Source organism: Spodoptera frugiperda, chromosome 3 (assembly GCF_023101765.2).
Source record: "Spodoptera frugiperda isolate SF20-4 chromosome 3, AGI-APGP_CSIRO_Sfru_2.0, whole genome shotgun sequence".
In the NCBI taxonomy this organism is placed as follows: Eukaryota; Metazoa; Arthropoda; class Insecta; order Lepidoptera; family Noctuidae; genus Spodoptera; species Spodoptera frugiperda.
The window spans coordinates 1498175-1522814 of record NC_064214.1 but is presented as its reverse complement, the minus strand read 5'-3'; the positions used below and the strand labels follow the sequence as shown (position 1 = coordinate 1522814).

Below are 24640 nucleotides of genomic sequence, written 5' to 3'. Positions count from 1 at the left end.
CGTTATAAAATCAGTATTATTATACTGCAGAGTAAGTTATTTCAAACCTTCGTGTCTTCATGATAAGTACTTATTAAAAAAATATATTTGTAAATTCACATCCATACACAGAATCGGTAGAGAAATCGGTGCAGAATTTATTGTTTATCTAGTTGCATGATCGCTAACAACTCCTTATCTACATCGAATCGTTGAATATATATAGAATAGAACGTAGAATAGAGGCGTAGAATAGAAGTCATTTAATAGTTACTTAATCCAGTCTTTAAACAATTGTTTTCGAAACAAAATCGTAGCTAAGAAATAGTTTAAATATACATTAAATGTCTCTGAGTAAGACAGACACAAGTCATGTGACTTTTACTTAACCTAACCTAACCCCATGGAATTTTCTAAACTGTGTAACAATTTGATTGGCTCCACTTTCGCTGGTATCACCTCGTTAAATACGTTGTTACCTTAAGCTAACTTTGAATTAGATTTTCCCATTTGAATTGTTTAATGAACCGGAACAGAAAGTGATCATTTGTTTACGTTTAAACTGTATTAGCTGTGACAAAGAAAATTGTACGTACAGCGACGCTAAAGAAACCTGTACCCTTAGTATGAGTTTGCTTTACGGCGCTCTGATTGGTTGGTTTATTCGAGCCGGCCAATCAGAGCGCCGAACGCGCTCTCGTTTTGATTACTTTAAATGTTAAACAAACTCGTACTAAGGGTACTGTACTGGGTATTTTTTATGTATCTAAGGGCCAAAATAAATAAAATTACATTATCTAGGTTTTTGACAAAAGATTTTAGATAAATAAATGATTAAATTCGGTAGTTACGCTTCACCAACTCACCAGAATGACATCAGACTGTAAAAAAATATACTATTAATTAAAATTCGTTAATAATTCGCTATTCCTTTAAAGGTAAAAACAAAACTGCGTGCCTTAAAACAGGAAATGTTATAAATCAGCCTCTTTCTCTCGTCTTGGACAAAGAAATAAAAACTCTTGATATATTGAAGTAAGACAAAGGAATCAAAACACCACATGTTACATTTATACCACGTCACTCAGACTTTCGTGGAAACTATCCCGCGACATCGCAGCCTATGACGTCATCACAGTCTAGCCACAAATCACTTTGACAAATGAATGTTCACTGATGACGTCATACCTTAGTATTTTCTTTTATTTCTTTTTAAAGACTTAGGACACGCATAGAATAAATCGCGTAAGTCGTTTATTTATTTCTATGTTGCTATACTGAAATATTTTTCTAATTGTGTGTTAATTATATTTGCTGTGGTATTTTATTTGCGTGTGTTCAGAATTTGTTTGGTAGTGTTTTAATATATCACTAATTAAGTTATTTTTAATACAACTTGATTACTTTTAGGTTTTGCTTCTGCGCTATATAATATATTCTCTGGTGAATTTTTCAATTTTATTTTTGCGTAAAAAGAAATTGTTCTTTAGCGAAATATTTTCAAATTCATTTTTAATGTAATAATTATTGGTCATGATAGAAAATAGGGTCCATGGGCGGTGCTGATCGCTTACCATCAGGTGAGTGGTATTCCATAAAAAATAAATTGACAGAGCATCACAAGAGTTTGGTACTAATATCGCTACGTCTTTTATTTAATACTAGCTACTTCCGCGCGGTTTCACCCGCTCTGCTCGGCTCCTATTGGTCATAGCGTGATGTTTTATAGCCTATAACCTTCCTCGATAAATGCACAATCCAATACACAAAGAATTATTAAATTCGGACCAGTAGTTCCTGAGATTAGCGCGTTCAAACAAACAAACAAACTCTCCAGCTTTATAATATTAGTATAGATGTATAACAACAATGTCACGTTTTATACTTTAGGTACAAAACGGGAAAAGTTATACATAAAGTAAAAATTTTGGTTAGATTAAAACCGTTTAGGTTAAAACCTTTGCGATTTAAACGATAAACACTAATCTTGAAGACTAATTACACACATTTATTCAGCTAAGTACCCCTTCCGTTGTACAATAAAGATTATAATTTGTTTATACTATGACTTAGTCACAATTTTAATAGCTGTAATAATTATTAAGATTATTCCTTTGACCTTTTATATCGCCCTTACCAAAGTGATTAATAACACGAAAATAATAAAAATATTAGCTAACTTTTTTTATCTGAAATTTAATGTTCTTACACCTAAGATTTTAATCGAAAATTATTCAAATTGTTCATAGTATTAACGTTTGTGCGTAAATACACTACCGTTCAAAAGTTTGGAATCACCCCAATTTTCGTCAACAGAAAAACTATACCGCAATAAATCCATCAAAAAGCATATTGTTATTGGGGATTAGTATTTTTACGACCGTACTAACAACAATATTTAACAAAAACACTAATTTCTTATTAACTATCCATTGTTTTCAAAAAAGACCAACACACGTATTTTATGAACACTCAAGTTGCGGCACCGCCGATTGAATATTTGTTAGAATAGGCGGTTTTAAGCATTGTTGTAGTAATAACTGACGTATAATCTATGTAATATGTGTGTTTTATTTAAAAAAATATTAGTTTATAGTTCAATGTGTTTTGTGACGTTCATGTGATAGTTACAAACGTTTGCAAGCTCATAAAATGGCAAAAAGGAAAGAGATTTCGCTTGAACAGCGGAATGCTATCTGTACTTTGAACGAAGAAGGCTATTCTTTGCGCTAAATCGCAGAAAAGGTCGGTGTTTCGTACAAAGGTGTACATTATACTCTTGTACGAAAGAAAGCTACTAGAGGAAATCAAGACCGGAAGAGATCTGGCCGTCCCAAATCTACAACTAAGCGGGAAGATAACTTCGTTGTGACGTTATCAAAACGAAATTGACGTTTAACTGCACCTCAAATTGCCGCTACTTTAAATGAACCAGAGAAAAGTCAGTTTCAATAACAACTGTAAAAAGACGTTTGCTATCTACTGGTCAAAGAGGATGTGTAGCAGCGAAAAACCCAGATTGACTAGTGTTCATAAAAGGAGAAGACTGGAGTGGGCTAAAACACACAAAAACTGGACAGAAGAACACTGAAAAAAGTCGTTTGGACAGATGAGTGTAAATTTCTAATTTTTGGACCTAAAAGACGAGTTTTTTTTCGCCGATCAAAAGAGGAGCGGGCTTTAGAAACGTGTACTGTGCAGTCTGTTAAGCACGGCGGTGGTAGTGTGATGGTTTGGGGATGCTTTGGCAATAATAAAGCCCGCTATCTGATCAAAATCACCGGGAAACTGAGTCAAGAAGGCTATCTGAAAATACTTGAAGACAAAGCCATTGCCTCTGCAATTATTGTGATCGGTCGTAATTTTGTTTTTCAACAAGATAATGAACCAAAGCATTCATCCAAATGAACCAAAGCAAAAACGATGTAAAAAAATTTTTGAAAATTATGAAGTGGCCCTCACAATCGCCAGATTTGTCTCTGATTGAATTAGTATGGGATGAACTTGATAGAAAAGTGAAGAACCGGTGTCCATCGAGCTCAGCTCAGTTGTGGGAATATTCACAGAGCGAAAGCAAGTCACTAGACTCCGAATACTTCAATAAATTAATCAAAAGAATGAGTTAAATTTGTGAACAAGTAATAAAGAATAAGGGTGGCCATTATGACGAAGCTTAAATTTAACGAAGAGTGTTAACTTTTGGTCTTAATTGTCCTAAGTATATTTAACTGAATGCTAATCTATGATTTGATTAAGATTTAAGTGTAATAAAGTACACTTTACACATGTTATAGTCGTTTTAATTAAAATTGCCCTAGTGATTCCAAACTTTTGGCCGGTAGTGTATGTAGTGTTACATATTTTGTTTGATAGCTCAATTGGCAAAAGTACTTTTTTTGAGGAGGAAAATCATCCAATGACTTCTCCCACCTTTGGTGAGGCGAGAGGGAGTGTCAATCTCTTATTGACCAAAAACCATCCCGTTCCTACTCCTGCTTTTCGAGCCGGAGCCCTGATTGTTGTGTGAATGAGGTTACCAGAGGCTTAATTACTCCCCTCTCCAATCTTCCCAATCCCTGATTCCACCTTAAATTCCCCAACAACCCTTAAATTCCTAAACCAAAAAAGGCCGGCAACGCACTTGTAACGCCTCTGGTGTTTCGGGTGTTCATTGGCGGCGGCTATTGCTTCCCATCAGGTGATCCGTCTGCAAACCTACCGGCTTTTATCATAAAAAATCAATGGAAATCACTATAAAACAAAATGGTGTGTCCACTATTCAGAGTCACGTACTAGGGTTGTCACGAGGGTTGCCACTCGAGTGCTTTGTGTAGTAATGCTAGACAATGCACGTCTAAGCACCCACTTGACTATCGAGTGGTCAGCGTTTTTTGCACCTTCGTGCTTCGCCTTAAGTGGGAGAGGGACAGGTATAAAGTGGTGGCACGCGCACTAAAGGATAGGGTTGTCCATGGCTTTTGTGTTATTTTTTGTTTTATTTTCAATCTCTTTTATTAGATTAGGATTAAACGAATGAACTGATTTTGGCTCACGGACTATTCTGTTTATAATTTTTTGAAAATTATTTTGATATGAATGTAGTTTTCTGATTTGGATTTAGAATGATTTTGTTTGTCAAGATTAATATTATTTTGAAAAATATTGCAGATTTTTAATATTCCAAAGACATATGGACAGTTGAATTAGACTTTTCAAAAGTGCCTAATTAAGAATTAATTGAAATAAATGCTTTGACTTTGACTTCGTGATTCGAACTTTAAAAAAATACGAACTATACGGAGCTGGTGATTTTCAAAGTGGTTTCATTCATAGAATTGTCCCTGGGAATAATTGTGTACATTCTATTTACAAACAGACAGCCCTACCGCAGTCTTTGTTGTCTCAAAATATTCTCTTTTAATACATAGGTTTTGTTCTTCACCTCAAAAGTGAGAGATCCGGTTATTTTTCGAGTGTTTTTTTTTTCAAAACCGACTACATTTAACATGTTTAACTGATAACAATAGGTCCACGTGCTGTTTAGTTAAAACCCTGGATTACTGGGTTTTGTATTTATTTTTATTCTTTTTTTTTCTAAAAGGTAGGAAGATAATGATCAAACAACATTGAGAGTCAATAAAAATTGGTCTTGTTTCCGTTTTGAGGTGCTCTGCGACTTTGTACAATGATCTTATTACTTCAGTGATAAGGTAACACGGTTTAACAAATAGTTCCAAAAAAATTAAGAAAAGGGAAATAACATGACTGATACTTTTTGAATTCAGCGCCATCTATCGCTAATCGAGTGTAATGTACGAATTTTGCCAAATTAATACAAAAAGTTTCATGATATTCAGTGCGGTCGATTAAGAAAATTAGTTTTTTTTTTTTGAGGCGGGAAATCATCCAATGAATGCTCCCGCCTTGGGTAAGGCAAGAGGGAATGTCAGACTCTTACTAATTAAAAACTACCCCGTTCCTACTCCTGCTCTGGCCAGAGCCTCGGTAACCCACTAGGTAGTCTACAGGTACGGGTACAAAATTTATATTTAACATAAAATTAGTACAAAAACCGTTGCTATTTAATACCATGAATATCCTTGAAATCTAAAAACGCACATCTCTTGATGAACCTCTACTTTTCAACTAGAACAACGTCCATAACTTTATTCTTTATTTCCACCGAGTCACGGAATCCAGCGTGATTCGTGCAGCGAAATATTAACTTGGAGCTGTCATACGTATCTTGATGAAGGGAACACGATATAAAGCCACACGAAAATGATAGTGGGCTTTAATTACGTAGCAAAACTTAACTCATTTACTGCTTCGTTGGTAGGCAACTCTCAAATAGCTCGTTAAAACTTTAAATAATTATAACTGTTGAAAACACGCGATGCTCAACTTTGAACTGTAATAATACATTGATAAGGCTTATGATGATGAATACGACAAAATGGCAACGAACTATGTTTGAACTACTATTTGTTTGTTATACGGAAATGTGAGGAAATTTTTTAGCATTCTGTTTGTTTTGCAAGCACTTTTGCTATGTTTTCAAGTGTGTCCTTAAGAACTACTCAATCCAGTATTTGTCAATTCTCACATAATCTTTAAAACTATATCGTTTTGCGTGCACGCGTGCATAATTATGCACTGAGTAAGGGATATTCCTCTTTTGAAAGCCAGTCAAAATTAAAATGTCTTGGTTAGCATAAGTAGTCAGTTGCCTTTAAAAATCAATGTTAACAGTAAGTACAGATATTTTTTTTGCAGTCATTGAATCAGTCCCATATAATAGGATAAGCCTTAAATAGTCCGACAAAGATCTAAAGAACTTTTCGGAAAACCTCTTTTCTATTCTATTCTCATAAATAGAATCAACAGACAGAAAGGGACACTTCAATAACATAATAGACCACTTTACATAACAAATAGAATAAAAAAAAAACGCTTTAAAGCTCGGTTTTCTTTTTCTAATACTATAAAGACCAGATTTAGTTGTTCTTCTATCTTACATTTAAGAATAACTAAACCATTACATCTTAAAACAAGCAATCTTTGAAACTACGTAATTTTATTAACTTTATAAACCCACGGTACATTAAAACTCGGACGCGAGTAGGTCGATAATGAGTTGGTAACGAGAATCTATATCCGAACTCTTGTTTTCAATATCCTTTGATAGGTAAGCGTGTAACATTCACGATAACGACCTCAAATCCTTTACACGTGCAACATCACCCACGTGTGACCTCCGACCGATCTCTCATGGCACTCCGATGGCCATTTCGAGCACAAATAACTTCGTAATAAGGGCACAATCAGGCTAATGAAGTTATTTTGATGTTTTTAACAGTGCATGTGACGTCAAAGTTGTTATAAGTACTCTTATTGATTGCAGTGTTGTTCAGTACTTTGTTTGACGTCAGTACTTGGATTTGTGATGTTATGGCTTACTGTTTACTTTGTGTTGGGTTTAAAAATGAATTTGAATCAAATTACTGTGATGTAAGGGTGTTATGAAGTGTTTGTCTCAAAGAGGTAGGCTCAAGTTGCTCTACCGACTACGATCCTACATAATTATTTTGTTTTTTAAGTGCACCTGTACAGAGACCTACTTTTGAGTTAACAAATTCAAAATCAAAATTATTTATTTCAAATAGGAGGGCTTTTGACCGTTAAAACAAATATAATAATATTAAAAATGTCTCTATCGGTCAGTCCTTTAGTTATTTGCTCGTACCAAAGTGTAGATTCCTATGGAGTAGAAGGATCAAGAAACTCCATAGGTTACTCATTTTCAATCAGATTCACAATACAATTCTTAGTTACATTGTAGATGTTTGATTGATCTGGTAATGAGCATTGATATACCTTAATTTTGGTTATATATGTATCAACCACTATCAATAGTAATTAGATATCATTTGAATTTAGCTAACGAATCTTCTTTGAGTAATAATAACTAACTACAAATTGAAGGCTTTAAAGTAATTTAGATTTAAACAACTCAATTTAAACTGAATAGCAATGTAATGGTAATGAGGAGTCGTGAGTTATTAATTAATTTAGCCTTATTGATAGCAAATAATATTCATCCAGTACTAATCTTGTTAGAGGTCTTATAATAATTGCTGTGTTTACATCGTGCGTGGATGCTATTCAAGACAATGTAGTTACAGAACTATCAATAGCTAGTAGTTAGTCTTTACAATATTATAGCCTAAATTAATTATTATGTTATCGGCTTACTCACGTAACGTTTTGACGAGGAACTCGACTAGTTTCAAGCCATGCTAGAGGCTCATATTCATGAGCAGCATTACGCAACACACGACGCGGCGATTGTCGCACTGCTACTGGCGATTCGAGCTACGCGCCCATCGCGCCCTCTGCCTGGAATCGCGCGTACTATCCGGCGCGCGCGACGATGTTGGCTCGTTAGACTCGCTCGCCGGCGGCTGCGCAGGTGTTGGGTTCGATTCTCGGGTCGACGCAAAAACGGTGTTACATACCGCGCTCACTGTGTCACACTCCAGACCCGCAACATTGTAGGCTGACGCAGATTGCAGACTTGGCTTCCAGGCAGGAGGTAATGCCCAGCCACCGTCTCTGTTGAAGTTGGGACGACGACTTATTTCGATGGCCTCACGTACTTACCGTGGTACGAAGTATTTCTCCCTCGCTAGTACGGAGACCTTGTCGAAACGGAGGAAGTGAGTCGTGCCCGCGCTACAAGCAGGTACTGGAAACAAATGGGTACAACTGGCGCCAATGTACTCGACTGGCGAGTTCCTCGTCAAAACATTACGTGAGTAAGCCGATAACATAATAATTAATTTAGTATGTCTCACGAAAGTTACAATAAAATCAATATTATAGCCTTTCAGATGTATCGTAAAATTGTACAATTTGTGCCTAAGCACGAAGCGAGCAACCAGCTTCAGAAACGGACAGACTGACAGAGTATTATTTAATATATCATTATTTATTGACATTTCAAAAGTACTTATTTATGGTTTAATTGAATAAATGATTTGACTTTGACTTTGTCCTATTGAAATTTATGTTAGCGTTGTGCAGCAACAGTCCGTGTACCGTGATCCGACTTTGATCTATGAAAGGAAAATGGAATTGACAAAAGCTAAATTTCCCAGCAGCAGCATACCTATGTAGGTAGATGTAGGAAAATTATTCCATAATATCACATAGAAAAATGATCACATAACGAGTATGAATATTGCAACTTCAATAGAGTTACCTACATAAACTTACCTTTCGTAATCGCGTTATATAATTTGTTTACACCTGCCCACGTGTGGGCTGTGGGCTCAATCCAGCCCACTTCAAAGCCCACTGTTTCCTTTACAGCTTACGTATATGGAATCTTAAATACTTCAAGTAGTACTTACCTTGGTATACGTTTGCACAAACTCTTCACACATTTTTGTATTTGGGTCAATTTAATAAATCTGTCAAAGAAATGTGTAGATGTCGGCACTGGCACTTATAACTCCTCTAATGTTGCGTGTATCCTCTGTCCAATCTACAGGAGTGGCCCAGGTAGCGCTAGATCATCTGCTCGTTTGCCCCTATCCCATAAAAAAGAGGTCTTGTCAACTATCTGTACTTCTGAAATACATAGTACTATCTCCACGGTTACATTTCTACTCCATGTGAGGTTACCAATATTATGTTATCTTCGATAGGTACTCTACTATAAGACTGCACTATCAGCCGGGAGACGCTCACTGCTGAACAGAAGCCTTCCCTTACCCCATTTCCCTAAACGATAAGTTGCTTCTCGACTCTGACGGTGTCTCGGTCCACTAATGGACGTCGGTATCAATTTTACAATTTAAATACATAATTTTTCTACAACGTAACCGACTGTACACATATGCATCAGCCGCCCACCGGCGACACTGCTCTAGTTCACTATATTTAGAGTCCACATATAAGGCGAACGATTAAAACATATCGTCGTATGAGCGACATAGCTGACTATACAGTAGCCAATGACTCAGCTTTACGATAACTTCCAAATATATGGTTATACTAATAGAGAACAAAATTGATTGATTGTTTGTTTGATTGTTTGCAGTGAATATACCTACTGCAAATATTTGACCAATTTGAACAATATTTTTCAGTTATAACATAAGTTACTTTTTATCCCGATATTACTGTAGGATTAGGATGTTCCGGAGCTGCGGACTACCTAGCAGGTTTACCGGGACTTTTCCTCGAAAAGCAGGAGTAGGAGGTGGTTTTTAGTCAGAGACTCTGACACTCCCTTTCACCTCGCCCAAGGCGGGAGAAGTAATAGGATGATTTTCCATCCCAAAAAACAAAAATTATATTGCGAGCTAAGCCGCTGGTTGATACTAAACTTATAATTTAATTGCTACCTAATTGACCATTTTTATTGCCGGCTGTCGATATTAGGAAACTAATACGCCTGCAGATATTGGTAGCTAATTGTTGATTAATATCTACTTCCTAATATCGACACTATTTATTGGAAGGAAGTCTTGTTGGTGTATATTGATGTGAAGTTAAAACTGGTTCATTTAGGGTATAATATTGTTACTTTTTTGCCAATATTGTGTATTTGTTTTTGAAGTCAAAGGTTGAAATGAGTATTCCCTAACTTGATTAAGTTATTCATTGGGGTTATTTTTAAACAGAATCAAAGCTAGTAAAAACAATTTAATGGTTCTAAGGATTTTCTGTTAATATTCTAAACGCATTAAGAACCTTCACATAGCTTCGACTAGTTGCATTTTTTACCAGACAGCCGATGCAATAGGAATCCGAGTAGGCGTTTTATTACTTCAACGAAATGTCACTGTAATTAAGGATTTCCGAAATCCATTCAAGAAATCTTAATCGATTTAATGCATATTCACTGAGCGCTCACATTTTCATACATTTGTCTTGGTAAACAAACGAGTCTTGCTAAATCGGATTAGTCTCGTTTGCGAACCTTAATTAGCTGCCATGAACTTATGGTATAATGTACCTACTGCGTATGGTGTGACCGGTAAACTTGGGTAATTGTCGCTCAAGGATTATTATATTACGAGTGGACAGTCACGCTATATTGCGTCTTATACTTCATGTTCTCCTGGTAACTATTCAAGTGTTTAGTGATTCGGATAGAAAAAAAATAGCGCATTTTTCTATTAAGGTTTTGCAGAGCATTCTAACAAGAAGTTTTCATTTATCTTCTAATAAGCATTAAAAGACTAATAGCTTCCACTTTAATATTCTAACTTCATAAGTATCCGACGGAAAACGAGTAATCCATTAAAACAGCCCTAACGATTTGAGCACGACAGGTGCCTTAGAGGAAATAAGTTCTTAGCGACATCTGTGCCACGCACATCTTCCCACAGCTTGAGAAAAACCTCTAGGTGTCCTTCCCAAGAAAAAACATTCGCACCTATAAACGGAACTGGGCCTTTAAATGTTTTAAGTTGATGGTTATTTTTAGTACGTGTATGAAGGAATGCGAGACAAGTTTATCTTAAGTGCGGCACAACGGTGTGCTTGAGTATTAAAAAGACGATTTGCCACTAAGAAACTGACGGTTAAACAGATTTCATCAGTAATTCTCACCATTTTAGATATTTCTTAGCTCGTAATCAGTTTGAATTTCCTCGAGCCTAGTATAATTTTCTGCCTATAAGTAAATAGCCATATTCTGGTCTAACGCCAGCACAGTTAGCCGACTCTTACTTTTCAACGGAAAGGGCAACTCTTGTCATTATCGAATATCCTCCGACATCCGATCGGATTTAATTTGTTCTTATGTTATGCGTTATCGTGACGGGAAGTTGTCGACAGGAAGCGAGTAAAAATGTTATGTCGGCCGAGTAATGGCAAGCCAACATGGATCGGCTTTTTACCTCGCTCCAGTAGGGTTGGTTCGTTTCGTGCGTACGAAATCTCCGGTAGATGGTTTAGGAAGTAATTGATATTACTAACACGGATACTGCCTTTTTCTACTTGTTTGTTTGGGATACTTACCTATATTATTTGATGTTGACTTTCTAAGAAAACGGACATTCTTAGAGATTTTAATTTCCCGTCTTCTGTCGAAGACATGTAAAAGTTTTCTGCTCATAGTTGGTTCATGTTTCATGCAGCAATTTTTCTGTCGTTCCAATTTCATCCCAGGTGCAAGCCCTACCCGGGTGGCCAGTGACAAATTACGCTTCAGCGATCTGAGTTTCCGATTTGATGGAATCTACGGTGTTTTTAACGCGAGCCGAGTTGCCAAGTTTTTGTGCTACAATAATTGCATGACCAAACAATAAGAGTTGAGTAACGTGTCACAAAAACCATGGTGGACAATTTAGAAATTACTGCCGCCGGAAAATTCTTGACGGTTTTTGAGGTTTTCTGTTCCTTTGTAGATTTTCTTTTTACGAGTAGGTGCGGTTTTGAGAGAGAAGGTAATGGAACTTCAGATATACTCATATGGTGGTTTGTTATCATTATATTGAGTTGCATTGTAGTAGAAGTATTCATCTCCATTTGATGCTAAGTGAAATCTTAAAAATCTTTGCTTATTACTTTCTGCAGCACTACAATATCTATTAACATTGTAGTAAGCCTATTATTTTCTGGAGCTGCGGACTACCTAGCGGATTTACCGGGGCTCCGGCTTGAAAAAGCAGGAGTACTTAGGAACGAGGTGGGTTTTTAGTCATTAAGAATCTGACACTCCCTCTCGCCTCGCCTAAGGCGCGAAAAGTCATTAGATGATTTTTCCTCCTTAAAAAAAAAAAAAAACTATTATTGTACCCAAATTCTTTTTGTTTATTTCAACTTTCACCTAAACCTTCTAATCACCCTTAATTTTTTACTCGTTAATGAAGTAATCTGCCGTTAGAACTGCGTCTGGCCGGTGATTACACCCGATGGGTTTTTGTACGAGTCTCAGTCGGCGGCTAGTGCGACTACATAGCCGGACTGCCGGACGGACGGCTAACCGTATCGGTTATCATTATCACCTTCAAGGGAACTAATCTAGTTGCTATTTCATAGCCGTGATCTCGCTTCAAGTAATTAATCCCTGTTAAGTCTAAGTGTCTTAACAAACGTATATAGTGTTTACTGCTTAGTTAGTGCGGTCTTGGTACTGGTTAGCTAGGCGTGACTTGGACTTTTTTGTTATCTTATCTTGTTGGACGGAGTTTTCTTATTGGATTTAGATATTTGGTATTGGATTTTTAATCTGCTTGCCTTTTAGGTAGTCTGCTTGCCATTTAGGCTTGTATAATATGTTGTGCTATTCTTTAATTTGAACAATATTTCATTTGGTCGTAGTTGATTAATTTTTTCTTTTATATGTATATTGGACCTTAGAATTTGGTCTTCGTGCGTAGAAGTAGCCCTTATTGTATAAACATAAATGGTGTTCCATTAAAGGAGATTGTCCAAATCTGGCTATTTTTGAACAGGCTGCTCAACAAAAATGTAATTTACCAATAATTTTATTTATATTTTAGTAAATGTCTGACGCTAATAACTTTGTATCAATTTGTACTTTAAAAAAATCGATTTTTATTGGTATTTGTTATGATAAGACCAAGTATTTGTAGTAGTTGGCTTTAAATTTGACTTTAGTGCTGCCAATCTGCTGTCAATCTGTTGTGTTTTTCGTCAAAATGACAGATATTATTCGCTTTGTTCTTTTGCATTGTGAGTGTTGAAACTCCAATTTATTGCGTAGGAAAATACAAAGTAGACACATTAGTAGGAAAACATATTTTGTATATATATTATATGAAAATAACACTAAAGGCAGGACAGCCATAAAACATTTTTGCTGCAACTGCATGGTGGGTCATAGAACAGTAGGTTGATGTGCACATACAATAACTATTATTTGGTTTTTATGCTGGGCAAGGTACCAGAAAATTATGAATCCACCTGCCGAGTTCCTTGACCATATTTTAATTACATATGAATCGGATTAATAATGCATTTTAATAGAAAAAAAAATGTTTTATTTCATGCATAACCAGTTTCAATAAAATGTAAAAAAGTATCTAAATATAAATCTTGATACAAAACTAAGTTTGTATCTTCATTCTTACTGATATGAACTATTAAATCAAACATATATTATTAGCTGAAGTGCTTGTTCAAAAATAGCCAAAGTCCCATACAAATTGGTCAATCCCCTTTACATCTCCATATCAATGGAAAAGTTCAGAAAATAAAAAGCATATTGTTTATTTAATTTAAAACTTTATTCCTTTTTAACACCGTACATATTTCAATACATCCAGAGATGCAATGTTCGGTCCCACTGTCCATGACACATCTAGTAAGTCAACTTGGAAACAAGAACGAACGGTATAAAAACGTTGTTTTCTTAAAGAATGTCGTAAATTGTTTGCGGAAGTGTATCAACTTGTTTATTTTCAATAAATACATGTCACATCGTAAACTTACCGCCGCTTGGCTGGTTTTATTTTACTTTAACATGCGATATAATTATTAGTATTACCTTCGAATTAATGTACTCACGGTACGATGGTGGCACGTATAAAGCTGTTATAGTAAGTTTTGTGTGTAATAGAAAAATATAAGTTGGTTTGTTGGTTAAATATCTATGATGAACGTTAAACGGTGGTAGGTGTCTCATAAAATATTAATTGGTTGGAATATCCACCGGTATTCGCTTAAAATTGTTTATTAAAGTATCATCATTATCAGCCGGAAGATATCCATTGTTGAACAAAGACCTCCCCTTAGTCCTCCACGTAGAACGACAAGCCGCCACCTGCATCCACTGGCTCCCCGCGACTCTGACGATGTCGTTGGTCCACCTAGTATATCCACATTAAAGTATAACTACCACATTTTAATGTAAACTTTTCTTTCATAATAAGATCTTTTCTTCTAGCATTTTCCCAATTAGTTATAGGCTTCAATTCAATTCGCACTTCTTAGTCTTCACCAGATTTGGCAGATTATCAGAATCTTAAGTTATATTATAAAGTGACATACCACAATAGTTCAAAAAATTCCCACTACGTAAAAAACGTAATGGCAGTGTTATCCACTTAAAATTCCAACACTAGTTTTTAACAGAAATTTAACCTTACCTTACAAAGTTGCAAAGTAACAAGAAACAATTAACTATGATGGTAGAATTGTGACAAGTAAAATGGATATAAGTCTAGAGTGGAGTTTATAATTAACCCTCTCGGTACTGCGGTCACGTTTAACGAAATAATATTTAATAATTATGCACATTATGCGTGATGTTACAGCGGGGACGTGGGACGGTGTACGGATGGCAGACTAACGTTACAAGTATTTAGGCAAACATGCAACTAATTTATATTACACTAGAAAAAATGGGGATATAGTATGCATGTATTATACATAAAACCTTTCTCTTGATTTTCTCTATTTATAAAAAAAACCGCATTAAAATCCGTTGCGCAGTTTTAAAGATTCAAGCATACAAAGGGACAGAAAAAGCGACTTTGTTTTAACTATGTAGTGTAAAAAAAAAAAAAAACATCCAAACATCCAAATAAACTAACTTTCACATTTATAATATTGGTTTGATAGTGTGATTTACATTATTTTTGGGAAATCCTCTGTAGAGGAGGCTCTCAATTTAGTAACTAGTGGACCCATACGGGTTGTTGATGATGATTAAATATTTTTTAACGCACTGTCCTTCTTCCTTGTTGGCGACTGTCCTTCTCCCGGTTGTGCTGTCTCTTTTGTGCGTTGCGGGATCCAAGACAGTTATTCATGTCCCCGGGATACGCCGGTCTAGTGTTTCGGTGTTTTCATGGTTGTATCTACTGTAGAACCTGGCTTAGAGGAGTTGCAGTTGGTTTTGGGAGGCTGTGGTGGGCTTATCCCATTAAAAAAATGTCATATCCTTCCACCAACCAAGTGCCAAAAGCTTTAATCGTTTCTGAATGAAATAGGCATGAGGTTCTTTACATAGGAAAACCTATTCGTATTTCTACAACTTCCTAAACGTACTCCAACAAATAAGAATGTAATACATTACTGAAACAATTTAACTGCGTTACCTTCAAAACAAAAACGAAACATTTAACCTAATTCAGCCAACATAACACACCCATAAAAAAAACATCAAAAATCCCAAGTATTTCGCAAAAACCGTTTAAAAAGTTACCTCGGCGATAAACAAATCTACAGTAAGATTTAACTATGATAGTTAACTGAGCAATTAAAACGCCGTACATACCGATACACATAGTTAAGTAAATTGGGTATGATAATTGTTTTGTTGGCGGTACATCCGCGCGCCGTGGGAAAATTGTAAACGACGCGTGGTACACGACTGAGATCTCTGTGCGTATGCGTTGTGGGGGAATGTGGGATTTGGGTTCTTTGGGATTGTACTAGGTATTGTTTTAAGCGACAAGGCGGTTTAGAGACCTTCTACTATCAATCGGTCCTCTAGCTGTCCTGCTTGGCAACCTTCTTTTGAGACATTACAGTCTGTTAAAAGAGAAGGAGATCACCAGCACTTTATAAGGAAAGTGATCAAAGAATTGTGTAATCTCCAGTTTCCGAGTCTTGGTTTCCAAAATAATTACCCCTCATTCCAATCTTCCCCGATTTCCCAACAACCCTTAAACTCCTAACGTCGAAAAGGCCGACAAGGCACTTGTAATGCCTCTGATGTTTCAAGTGTCCATAGACAGCGCCGATTGCTTAACATCGGATGATCCGTTCCTGTTATAATAATTATCATAAGAAAATCGGGTAATCAACACAAGTTTTTGGTTAATAAACTTCACACTACGAGTTAAATAAAATAAATATTCAAGTTTAAAATAACCGGTAAATCTAGTCAATTCCACTTATGTCCGATTTCATCAGTTATCCTGCTACGCTTAAACATAGACGGTCACAATACTGCTCGCATGCTAAGCTTGTCATTAACATTACTCGTTTACATAGTTGAATGGGAGATGTGATATCTTTTACTCATGTGTGGGCGTCACACCACGGCTACCGGTCTTGAAATTCGTATTATTAATGAATTAAAATACGCTGATCTGAATACAAATGAGATTCTGCCAAATATACGACCTGACTTGGTATTTGAAATATTTTAGCACCCATTCTATTTTATTTTGTGTTATTAAAATGCTGGAATGTGATATCTAATGTTACGTAATTTACTCTTTAGCCTTCATTTCCTGATCTATAAAATTTGTTTGATGCGCAGAAAATGTACGTGGGTCACTAAACTCAACCGAACTAGACTAAAACGTGGACTCTAAACTTTATTAGGACTATAAATTCATCAAGACTGTCACATTGGTATTCTAGAATACATAAAATTAAAGCCGATAACATCTAAAATGTTCTTGATTTTGATATTTTCTACAATTTAGGTGCGATAAATTATTATAAGTTTCGTGAGACATACTAAATTAATTATTGTTATCGGCTTACTCACGTAACTGTTTGACAAGGAACTCGACTAGTTTCAAGCCATGCTAGAGGCTCATAGTCATGAGCAGCATTTCGCGACATTGGCCGCGTCGTGTGTCACGGTAATGAAATCAAAACATCCGAATTGAGTCACATTGCCATTTTAAGTCGGTAAAAATCAATGATGTGTCACATTGTCATATCAATTTTGAATTAAGATACAGTTTTGTCATAAAGTACTTCACCATCTTTTCCAATAGGAACCAATTGCAAAGCTTTCATATCAATCAGCCTTCCACACAGACCGCCATTCACCATTCAAGTCCCGTAAACACTCCCTAGGACTAAAACCTCATTATTTTTATACTCGTTTGATAAAGTTCCGTGACAAGCCTTACATGTAGTGTTGCATCCCACTGACGGATGTCCTCCGTAGCCCGTTACTAACGGATAGGGATTTAGGCCACAACGGTCCATGCTCCGCACTTATTATAATGCTATACCATAACCGTTTTATAGGAGGAATCAACTAGGTAATTGATAGATTTACATTTAAATTAAAAGTTAGATTTGTAGTAAGACTTATTGTTTAAATAGGGTGAAATGAGAAAAATCATAGTTGGATTCGAGTATTCTAATAAGAAAAAGAAGTAATTCTATGATTAGCCGAAGAACTTAGCCAGTTACATGTACAAGCTATTTATATCTACAAAGCTTTACTGACTGATAGACAGGCTATAATGTTCTATCTAACTTTAGAGATGTATGAAGTCAAAATCAAAAAATACGCTCTAAAAATATAGGTCATTTGATTATTTACTACAGTTTAATTTCAATCCCTTTGTCAAAATTTTGCACAACTCTCAGTTTCACAATCTCAATTCATTACTTACCGGCATCGCGACATAGCGTACTTACTTACTCACTACATACAAAGGTAACTTTCTCATAGCCATGGCGTACCATTCATAAAGTATAATTATTATTTACTGAATGAAAACCACAGGAAATGGGCTCCTCTCGGCCGCGACCAATTGCAAGCCTACGGTTACGTCAATATCGCTATTACGCGAGGCTTTGAAGAATTGTAGCTGAGATGCGTGTACGCAGCGGTTTGTAAGGGCGAGACCTACAGAACTTGTTATTTTAGTTCTAAAAATATTATATCAATATCTTTCTAAATGTTGACTAATGTTAGTAATGCGTCCCTTTGTCGTTACTCTTCATCAAAATATTTGTTCGAGAAACTATGCGAATACGTCTTGAAACCCAATCTAAGTAAAGAAATGTCAGAGAATATCAACTAAGTAATGTGTTTACTTTGGTCTTTATTCGTTTGCATCGCAGACGCCTTACATGAAGGGCTGACTGCCCTGACCCGCGCCTTTGTGAAACTTTAACTTAATGTAGAAATCCGAGAGTTGAGAAACAAATCTGTTGCAACGTATTGGTGTCGCCTGTGGGATTGTGACCTTCCACAGACAGACGGTGGGTAGGTGTCGCGAAATTAGTAAATATGGAGATGTGCATATGGCGCAAATTCCACAAATATGCAAGTTGGCGGACCATGGTGTTACAATCCCTCCCAGTGAGTCACTGTGGCGAAACATTTTCGTTAATAACAACATTGTTTCATTCGACTCACGCTACGACTCCTGAATAATTAGAGAACAGTGTGGCACCAGCCTTACATTCCAATCACGCGCACACTAACAAAAATCGTTTGTTTTTATCTCCAACCTCAACCAAATTCCGTACCAACAATTATAGTATGTGTGTTTCCCGTTACAAAATGATATTATTTTTTTCGTTAACATTCTTAGCACGGCCGAGTCGAGTTTCTGTGTCTACAAAAAGCTCCCTTATTTACTTGACAAATACGAGCGTAGTGGGACTAGTGGGCAACATCACAAGATGTCTTGCGGACGTGACCAATTGGACCGGATGCACGGCCGTGACCGGAAGTCCCCCTTTCATCTCAAAATGGCCGCGTCGAATCTGTAAGAAGCAAGGAATTTTTCTAGGCTGCTGACCACTGAATATTTGTCAAACAACTCCGGCGATATCACGAAGCGAACTTTTTTCGACGGAACTTTTTAGGCTTCCCGGTGACTCGCGGATACTTTTTTATCGGCTTTCGGCGAAGCTGTGCCTTGTTTAGTCCGTACCTACATTGTAGTCTTGAATGAACACGGAACGTCATCCTTGTTTTTGCTAATAGTGGCGGATAGAATCAGCCAATATTCGCTCGTTCTTTTAAATCACGTTGTGTTAAATTGAGTAAAAAATATTTGCGTTACCTATAAAAATTGATTCTTAGAGAACATTCCAATAAAAAAATATATTTTCTTATTTCCAGGAAAGCTGTACGCAGCGCTCGGTCGGCGCGGTGGCCGTGTGGTCGGCAGTGACCTGCAGAGCGGCTCCGCTTCGTTCCGAGTGCAGGCTCTGCTGCCCGTCGCCGAGAGCTTCAAATTCGCACTGGAGTTGAGGACTCATACGTCTGGACTCGCTGCTCCTCAGATGTTGTTCAGTCATTGGGAGGTTAGTAATAGTATCATACTAACTATACTGTTGGTGCGGTGGCTGGGCAACCGCATGGAGCAACTCTTTGTGTGATCCACAAATTGTTGTTTCGGATTTGTTTGTAATGTATCTGTGTGTAAACGCACCCACGACACAGGAGAAAATCCTAGTGTGGTGCAAAGATATTTTTAACAAAAAGAAAAAAAAATAGTTTTGTGCTTAGAAATTTTGTGTCGAGCCTAGTTGGTAATAGGTAAATCGTGACTGAGTGATGATAATTCTTAGTCTTCTTGTCTGTTAAAGCAAAAACAAAAAATCAAAAAATTCAATATAAAAGATTTATAAAACATAAACCTATTAATCTTGGCCAGCCAAAGTTCAGCACTGTTTTGATCTGGTACAAAATTAAAAAATCTGGCAGATTGAAAATATTGTTGTAGACATCAGTTAAAACGATTTACCATACTATTAAAACAAGTTTATTTAAGTATATAACGTAAAAGGTAATTAAACAATAAAATTGTAATTTCCAGGTAATTGACATCGATCCGTTCTGGAAGCCGCGTACTGAAGAGGAGTACTTGCATTGGGGGGAGAAGTGGGACGGAGTGAACAGAGCGAAGGCCTACATGGACTCAGTGAGGGCTCGCAAGGGACTGGCTACGGACAAACAACTTGTACAGCATGCTGAGAAGCAGAGAACACTGTCCAAAAACAAATAGACGAATAAGGCCTAATCCCCTACCTTATCCCAAAAGGCCTCTCCTCTAGTGACCCCTAAGCCCCCTAAGAAGACCGGAAGAGAAGACCGGCAACACACTTAAGTATATTCCCTCTAGTGTTGCGAGCAGGCGACACGAACTGCTTACCATCAGGTGATCCGTCTGCTCGTTTGCTTCCCTATCCCATAAAAAATATACTTATATTGTATACATATAGTCACCTATGGATGCCTTAATATTTAAGCAGCATGATCAATGCAAATGGTAATTACAAGTGTCAAATTCAGGACCTTTAGTACGAGTTTGCGACACGAGAGCACGTTCGGCGCTCTAATTGCCCGGCTCAAATAAAACAACCAATCAGATCGCCGAACGCGCTCTCGTTTCGATTACTTTAAACGTAAATCAAACTCATACTAAGGTTACTGTAAGCAAACATACCTATTCCTGTCATAATTGTCGATCTAAACACTAAATCCACAATCGCATGGTGATTAACTTAACGTTTAATTTTCTTAACAAATGTCAGCATTATGTATGTATGGCCAAATCGCATTTGATATTATGTATGAGCTGCAAAAATATCTCTACAAGTCTACATGGCAACTATACGATGAATAAGTAAATAAAATAATGAATTGTGTTAGTAATATGATATTAAACGAATTATGATTTTATTTCTGTACAGTAAGCACTAGGCATGTAGACAATGCGTGCTTTGAAGGCTAATTCTTACGTAACAATATTAAACTATATTTCGGTACTTAGTTGCTTGTCACAAATAACAAAGTTTTTCTGCAAAAGAATTTCTTATTATGAGAAATTATTGTTCTAATTTGTAACGGTAAAGAATTTTACATGCGAACTAAAAATAACTCGTGACGTACAAACGATGACGTCAAATGGAAATCTATTATTAACTTGAAATACTTTGAATGTTTGATTGTGGTATGCCACGGTAATGTCAACCTTAATGGCAAATTAATAAAGCTGGCTTAGCTGGTTTATTTTTGTGGTTCATAGTTGTTACGAATGAATTTATTGTAATTATTTTCGTTATACATCGATTGTGTTCTGAAATAAATACTGTTTAATAGTGTAGGAGTCGTTGAAATAGAAATAGGTAATTCTTCTTTCGTAATTTAAAATTAAACAGTGAGTAAAAATAGGCAAGTCTTACCACTGCACTGAATTAGTTTGTGTACTTACACGCCATATACATATTATATCACGGATTAAACATCAAATATTTAAAGTTACATAGTGCCAAAACATTTTTGTATTTATATCAAATCAGGTTTACAATTACCTAATTCCTAAAAAACTAAAATATAACAAGGAGTACTTGTAAGATATTGGTTTATGAATGACTCATAGTAAATGTAAGGAATAGTACATATCGACGGTTGAAAGGTTTATTGATCTAAGCGATATTTTTTTTGCGATATTGCTTTATATACATTATTCGATGGAGACAAATTCGCTGATTCCGAATATGTATATAACTGAATATTGCAAAAAAATATACTTACAATAATTTTGTTAGTCTTTCAACCGTCGACATGTAAAAAATATGTCCTAGTATCGGCTTATTTCTTCCTACATTGAATTTTGCTTTGGCAGATATTAACCTCATAATATTGTAATAATATTACCTCTTTTATTATTTAATTGTTATCCTAATAAATTTTAAGTTATTCTAGTATACTTTATACTTGTTAGAAAATGATTAGGTACATCAGTTGTGTATAAATATTGAAGTAGAACTTTGTAGTTATAAATACATAGTATTTATTATGAATAGTTGTCTTACAAATTGTATTTAATGTACTTTTCATACTCGTATTTTTAATATAATGATAGAAAAATATTTTTTGTGTTTTATTATGGTTTTACCTCTTTCTTGGATATCTTTGTTTCACACCAGTTAATAAAATAAGCTCTGTGAAAAATAAGGTGACTGCCTCGCTGGTCAAGTGGTTGCAAGTGCGACTGCTGGTGGTCTCGGGTTCGATTCCCGGGTCAATTTTTCGAAAATTTGTCAGTAGTAGCACGGAGTCTGGAATTGTGCCTAGTATATGGCAATAGGTTCACCCTCTATTACATGGGCCTTATAATACCTACAAATCGTGAAAAGTGAGTGTACATTGTGCAGTGGCATTACGTGCCGTAATGTGCACTTCTGCTTACCCTTTCGGGGATAAAAGGCGTGACGTTGTGTGTGTGTATCTTGGTGAGTACAAATTTGCAACGACAAGATAGTTTGAAACTGATCTTATTCTATAGCGGTTAAATCCTAATCTTGCAATGTCTGGGAATCTAGAGGTCCTAGCTAAAACGGGAGAGGACGGGGTGGAAGTGGAAGTCACTTTGGGCTGAGATGGACCAGTTATAGTATCTCAAACAATTTTTTTTTATAGTATAAGCCGGTAAAGGAACCAGCGGATCACCTGATGGTAAGCAGTCACCGTTGCCAGTGGATACAAATGCGTTGCCGGCCTTTTTGGGGAATTAGGAATTTAAGGGTTTTTGGAGAATCGGGATTGGTAAGGGGGTAATTGGGCCTCCAGTAGTTTATTCACAGAGCAAAACACAACGCAAGCAAGTATTTTCACGTCTACAAGGTAAAAAGAATTTTGATGAAATAGTTCAGAACGGATCTTGTTCTAGGGTTTGATAAATAATGGGCTTGCAAGGGATAAAAATTGAGTGCATAGTCGGTATACTTCTACCTATGCCTAGAATTATTTATTTTTAGGTTTTCTGAGTGAGAATCGAACCCACATTTATTACACCACAACCGGTAACCGAGCTTCAACCACCGTGCATTATGTTATGGAGTCTTACTTAGGTATAGGTAAAGGATAAAAATAAAACCACTATTCATGTTCAATTAACTCATCTATCTATTATTTACAAAATCAACAAACAAATCACAATTTCAAACAAAAATATACAAAACAAACTTTGAAATCATACAACATACGCGTCCATAACAATTCCTATGTGGTACAACTTAAACATCACTAATAAATCAGTTCTATCACCCATTGATACAATTACGCTATTACAAACTGACTTTTCATATAATATACATAAAAATTTAGCTTTATATCAACGTCGGTTTAGTATAATTCTATTTCCATAAGCTTATAATTCATATAAAGTGCATTATGATGTTTTACTGAGCTGTCACTAACGAAAATAAATACTCTTGTTCGTCAAAACAATTTGATGAAACATCAGCTACATCTCACTGGATACTCGATATTGCACCGGATAAACGTTAAAAAATTACGTAAAACAATAATTATATTTACACGAATATAATTCAAATGAACAGCACGATCCTACCTAACGACTAACTATTGTACAAACCTCACTAATCTACGTTTGATATTTTGTTTTAATCTAGTGTTTTTGTCTTTGGCAATATTCATTTCTGATAAATGACTCGTATATAGCGTGGACAGCCTTAGCTTTAAATAACACGAAAATATGGAGCAAATGTACATATACAACTTTAGGACATTTCGAAGCGAATTAGTTGCAACAATGAAATCCTTTTATCGACTGTTTAGAGACTTGGTAAGCCTAAGTTGGTTAATAATATATAAAGATATATATTGGGTAGAAGTGACATTGTGTATTAAACTTGAAGTATTTATTTTAGTACATGAAAATAAACACTTACAAATGAAGGAATACAGTTCAATTTTGCATGACTAAAAGATATTAAACTCATTTTTTATTCTTTGAATACTTTATTGAAACTATTAATTACGTAAAAAAATCATTCCTAATGGCTACTAGCTGACCATTTTCTGGCAATTTTTCGAATTTTCCTCTTCAGAAGTCCCTCTATTAGACTTCAATGAATATTTGAAAAATAAATTGCCGCATTGGTCCAGTCGTTATGACTTTTGAGCTAGTAATAACATTAAACGATTCAATTTGGTTAAACAATAAACAATTTTGTGTTAAAATCATGTACTAGAAGTATACTCAAGTTACAGCATCTCTTCTACCCTCTATAAAGGCCTAATTTGTCATTTGGAATATAAACAGTGGTGGCACACTTTGGCACAGATGGTAACCTAGTACGACATTAGGCCCTTATCACGTAACATATAAACAACAGCCAATTAACCTAGGTGACGCGATACAACGAACATATTTGTACACAAATACATCGAGTGATTGTTCGAGGAATAATTAGCTAGCATCATCTAATGTTGTGGAGAAATGTGCTAAAAAATTATCATAATATACCATCCCTAAACTGACTCCAGTACAAAATAAAGTAATTGGAACTACAATAAATAAGAATGTGTCATATATTTATTTATATATTTATATAACACTTAATTGCACGAACTTTACAAGTGCCCGTAACATAATTCCACATTTACATTAGTTTTAAAATCATCCTAAGTACATACTAA

At 35.9% G+C, this 24640-nt stretch overlaps 1 protein-coding gene across 1 annotated transcript in view; it reads left to right on the top strand.

The window, feature by feature from the left end:
- Positions 1–22065, top strand: part of LOC118273875 (elongation factor-like GTPase 1) — a 123962-nt gene extending 101897 nt beyond the window's left edge. Inside the window, exons 10-11 of the mRNA XM_050706054.1 lie at positions 19307–19491; positions 20007–22065. Coding sequence (XP_050562011.1) covers positions 19307–19491; positions 20007–20195 — 374 coding nt within the window. The 3' untranslated portion in view covers positions 20196–22065. The remainder of the gene's footprint in view (positions 1–19306; positions 19492–20006) is intronic.
- Positions 22066–24640: the final 2575 nt, after the last annotated feature.